The sequence below is a fragment of the Bos javanicus genome, chromosome 18 (genome assembly GCF_032452875.1).
Source record: "Bos javanicus breed banteng chromosome 18, ARS-OSU_banteng_1.0, whole genome shotgun sequence".
NCBI classification, from domain to species: Eukaryota; Metazoa; Chordata; class Mammalia; order Artiodactyla; family Bovidae; genus Bos; species Bos javanicus.
This window is the reverse complement of record NC_083885.1, coordinates 21,357,694-21,362,399: the sequence shown is the minus strand read 5'-3', so window position 1 is coordinate 21,362,399 and position 4,706 is coordinate 21,357,694. Positions and strand designations below refer to the sequence as shown.

Genomic DNA, 4,706 nt, shown 5'->3' with positions numbered 1-4,706 from the left:
ATGAGCTGGAATTTCTTCCTTTGTAGACTGGAACACACTCTGAACTCCATCTCTCTCTCTCTCAATAATGCTATTTCACAATATGCATGAAGAGACCAGGGTAGACCATGTCCTAATTTTCCAAGCATAAATAGACCCTTGTCAGAGAGGCAATGTCTACACAAAGAAAGCATTTCCAACTTTACTGTGAAGAACTCTCTCCATACTGCCTTCCTTCTTTATGTTAATACTCTGACATTGAACACATTAGAGTTAACACTCTAATATCAGTTTGGGGACCCTACAATGCACAAAGCACTTTGCCAGGGACGAGGGACACTCCATGTGACTAAGAGCTAGTTCATGCTGTCTGACAGCGTTCTTGTGATAGGAGGAGGAGAGAATACACAGAGAGCCTGGGTGTGGCCACTCTGTTTGTTAGTGTCATGTACAAGGGACAAAGGTTTAAAGACAAGGAAGTTGTGGGTCAAGAAAAGTCAGTATAAGAGGAGACCCAGCGAGGATGTGAGAAGCTGAGTCTGGATATTCTAGAAGTAGAAATAGGGCAATGGGATAGTTCTGGAATTGCCCCGTGGGTGTGGGGATCTCTACACTTCCAATCTGGTGACTGTGGGCATGCATGTGCTGAGACCATGAAAAGAGATAGACTTTGGCAAAGCCTACAATCGCAAGGAGCTTGCAGATGACTTGAAAGTTCACTAAACATGCAGGAAAAGGGAGCTCACGATGAAGTCGGAACAAGTGCATGTTAATAAATGGCCTGGGTTGAAGTCTAGCACATCCTTGCATGGAAGGGGGATTGTGAATGGCTTCAAGGATAAGGTGGGATTTCTAAAAATTATGAAGAATTTTAAGGGGAAGACAGCAGTGGAATAAACTGAGAGCAAGGACCCCCGCTGAGCTCAGAGCTCTGTTCAGCTGCATGTCTCACACACCTGTGAAGCCAGTCGTGTATTTATATTTCTCCAATTTGCCTGACAAGTTACCTTGGGGAGGCATATAGATTTTACAGATTTTTTTGGTCTCTCCTCTGAAGAATCCAATCCATGGATTAAAGGGGGAGTCCTGGAATCTGTATTTAAATTTTTTAAATTTAAATTTATTATTATTATTTGGTTTCAAAGTTATAATGCATGGTTTAAAAGAGAGGAAAGGAAAAAAGAGAGAGAAAGCTGGTTATAGATCTGAGGGAATCTAGGAGGAAGGGCAAATAGAGGGAAAGTAAGGGAGACGACAAGTCTGGGGGAAGTCCAGTGGCCCAAAATCCCAGTTTCCCACCCACAGCCCAGCCCTTGGAGTGAAGAATTAGATCAGTTTTGCACAAGAGTTTTAAAAAAATCAAATCATAACAAAGCTGGTTTGGCTTCTCTTTTGAGTCTCCCAGATTACCGAATGTCTGTCTCACTCTGGCCAGTCGTGTCTCTCCACCAGACACTGTTGGGGCTCTCCTAGGTCTCTGCTTATGTCCCAGTCTGGGGTTTCCAGGAGTGCGAACACGAAGTTAGAGTGAGGCTGCTTCAGGATCTGGCCCTTGTGTCCATCCAGATTCCATAGGGAGTGCAAGGCTCCCAGGGGAGAGAGGGATGGGAGGGGGGCAGACCCTGCCCAGGCAGTCCTCACCGTTGGACAGGGCATCAGACGGCATCCCGAGGGCTCACCCTCCCCTTCCCCTCCACCCCAACTCAGGTGGAGGGGGAGCAGCTGTCACCAGGGCCTATATTGGTGAAGGTTTCGGCTCAGCACAGAACAAACAACAGCGGTGAACCTGAGGGCATCCAGCACTGGAATCAGGTTGAGAAGGGTGGTATCACTGAGATCACTGAACCAGGATTTGATGGGGATGGCATTGTCTGGATGGCTCCTGTAAGCCCCTGGGGAGTTATCCAGGATCACAACGCTGGAGAGGTCACTGTGGACTGCAGAGAGGTCCTTGATATAGCTGCCCCATTCCAAAGTGCAGTGCTGTCTGTAGTATCTCCTCTTGAGAATGCTTCTGCTATTATCCAGTTTATCTGCCACAGCAGAGCCATAAATCTCCATGCTTGTTGTGAACACCACCAACTCGTACCACTGGCTCACCACTTCTAAGAAGAAATCCACATGGGGCCTCTTATGTACAAAAAACCGGACGGGATGTTTGTCTATTACCACCTTGAGAATGAAGTCAGGAGGCGTTCCAGGCCAGACTGTGGGCCTCAGGACTCCATCATGATGGGAGTGAATAAGTGTCTCATCCAGATCCAGCACCAGGATCTTCCTCTTCACCCGGCTTAGCCAATTCCGGGACGCAGGAGATAAGGGAAGGATGTCATATTTGACAGTTTGGTACTGAATTACCGTGCGGATCTGCCTCTGCAAAAGGTAAATGAAGAAGCTCCAGAGCTTGGCAGCGAAAGCCACGGACTTGCGCAGCCCCAGCAGACACTGAGTCCACATCATCCCGATGACCCCGGCACCGCTGGCCCCGGGGCCCCAGCGGCCCAGCTCCGCCAGCCCCCCGGGGGCAGCACCCCGCCACCGGGAGGGGGAACAGGGGCCCCGAGTGGCAGAGGAGCCTGCAGAGAGGGGCACGAAGCCGGAGGCTCACAAAGCCACCCACGACGACGAGGGGAAAGCCCAGCGGAACAGGGAGCTGCGGGACAGGCGTGGGCAGCCCGCAGGGGCCCACATGGGCAGGTAGTGGCACAGACGGCTTTGCCGAGGTTGCGGGCCGAGACAGGTTGGGCTATAGTGGGGTCCTCCAAGCCGAGGAGGGAAGGGGATGGAGAATTTGGGGAGGAGGCTATGGGGGAGGGGGTTAGGGAGAAGGGAGGGAGGGAGAAGGAAGGGGAAGGGGGGGAAGCGGAGGGTCTATTATTATTTTTAAAATTTTGTCTTTGCTGGGTCATCACTGCAACACACCAGCTCTTCAATGTGGCACACCGGCTTTCTGCAAGTGGGGGCGCCTTCTATTTCTGAGCATGCGCTCTAGAGGGCACAGGCTCAGTAGTTGGAGCCCGTGGGCTGTCCAGTTGCCCGACAACATGTGCGATCTTAGTTCCCTGACCAGGGATGGAACCCGCGTCCCCAGCATCGGAAGGAAGATTCTTAACCACTGGACCACCAGAGAAGTCCCCTGGAATCTGTATTTTAATTAGGGAAACTGCAATGGGCTGTGCATCCTGGCTCTTTTGAAGGACCGGCTCTGTGCTGAGCGCTGTGTGGATATTTTGGGGGAGAGGAGAGGGGCGAGCCACTAGCCGGTACTTCGCGGGAGTCAAGAGTATGAGTTTTGCAGAATCTCCATCTTCCAAACTCGCTCCCTCCGGACATCTCCAGCCCCAGGAATGGGCTCCTTTATTCCCCTGAGTTGGAACTGCCTGAATTTTAAAGCACTGCACGATTTATTCAGAGGAAGTCTTTGAAGAAGGAGTGGGAGCTAGGCCGCAGGATTCTAATCTTGAATATTCAGGGAAAGCAGCATGCCCTATTCAACACGGCTGATCAATAATGAGTGCATTCACACTCTCAATGTGTGCATTATGTACAGATACAAAATATACAATGCCCCCAAAACGGGGAAAGACATTTCTGATGGAATTTTTTTGTTTGGGTTTATAAAAATAACTTGTGGTGCATCAATTACTCTCCATTTCCATGGATACAGGCAATACTTTATTATGTAACTCTACAGCTGTGCCGGTTTTTAATATAAAACCCAGATTTTTTCATCTATTTCTCTTTCATAGTTACTGAACTGAGATAATAACATCTTTTACCTATGAATGTATTCTTTTTTTTTTTTTCACCATCCTGCAAACTCTTATTGATTAGAATTTCATTTTGTGGCTTTTGTAATAAAATCTCCAGTAAATGTTACCATTGCAGGCGGTGGAAGGGCGGAGCGGGAAAGGAGGTCATTCTTTATGTACATTGTGTGTAAATATGCATGTGGAAAGAATGCAGTGTGGGTGTACATGTGGCTTCCAGCTCTAACAAGTGAATGCCTGGGAATTGTCCTGGCTTCCAATTTGTTCTGGGGCAGTTTTCAAATGACTGTTTGTTGCTGCTGCTGCTAAGTCGCTTCAGTCGTGTCTGACTCTGTGCGACCCCAGAGACGGCAGCCCACCAGGCTGTTTATGACATGTTAAAAAAATATTCATTTCCTTTTTTTAAAGAAACTACCACCCTCTTTTCTGAGAGCAAATCTCTTATTTCTGTACTTCTACAATTGGTAATTCACTGTCAGTGTTTTAACTCCCTGAAAGTGTTAATCACTCAGACGTGTCCAACTCTTTGCGACCCCATGGACTGCAGCCCCCCAGGCTCCTCTGTCCATGGGACTTTTCAGGCAAGAATACTGGAGTGGATTGCCATTTCCTTCTCCAGGGGATCTTCCCAACCCAAGGATTGAACCCCGGTTTCCTGCATTGCAGGCAGAATCTTTACTGTCTGAACCACTGCCCTTTAACTCCCTGGTGAAGTGCAAAGTTGATGAACAGCTTGCGGTTCTTTCCAGGTCTCCCTGCACAGCAATGGCCTCCTGTCTTCCTAGTGGGGTTGGACTAGTGAGTGCTAGGAAGGGGGAAGGAAGTGAAGATGGAGATGAAGATCCAGGGTGGGCTAAAAAGGGGACAGATTAGGAGAATAAAGCTGGATAGGATTTGAAGGGCTACTGGGAGGAAACAGACCCTACAGATTATCAGCCATTTGGAACTCTTCCACTG

The 4,706-nt window shown here is 48.7% G+C and overlaps 1 protein-coding gene across 1 annotated transcript; it reads right to left on the bottom strand.

Annotated features, from left to right (window-relative positions):
• Positions 1–1,572: 1,572 nt before the first annotated feature.
• On the bottom strand, positions 1,573–2,454 carry LOC133229843 (CTD nuclear envelope phosphatase 1-like). Its single transcript, XM_061386620.1, has one exon. The coding sequence runs from the start codon at positions 2,437–2,439 to the stop codon at positions 1,705–1,707; it is 735 nt and encodes a 244-aa protein (XP_061242604.1). The 5' UTR covers positions 2,440–2,454; the 3' UTR covers positions 1,573–1,704.
• Positions 2,455–4,706: the final 2,252 nt, after the last annotated feature.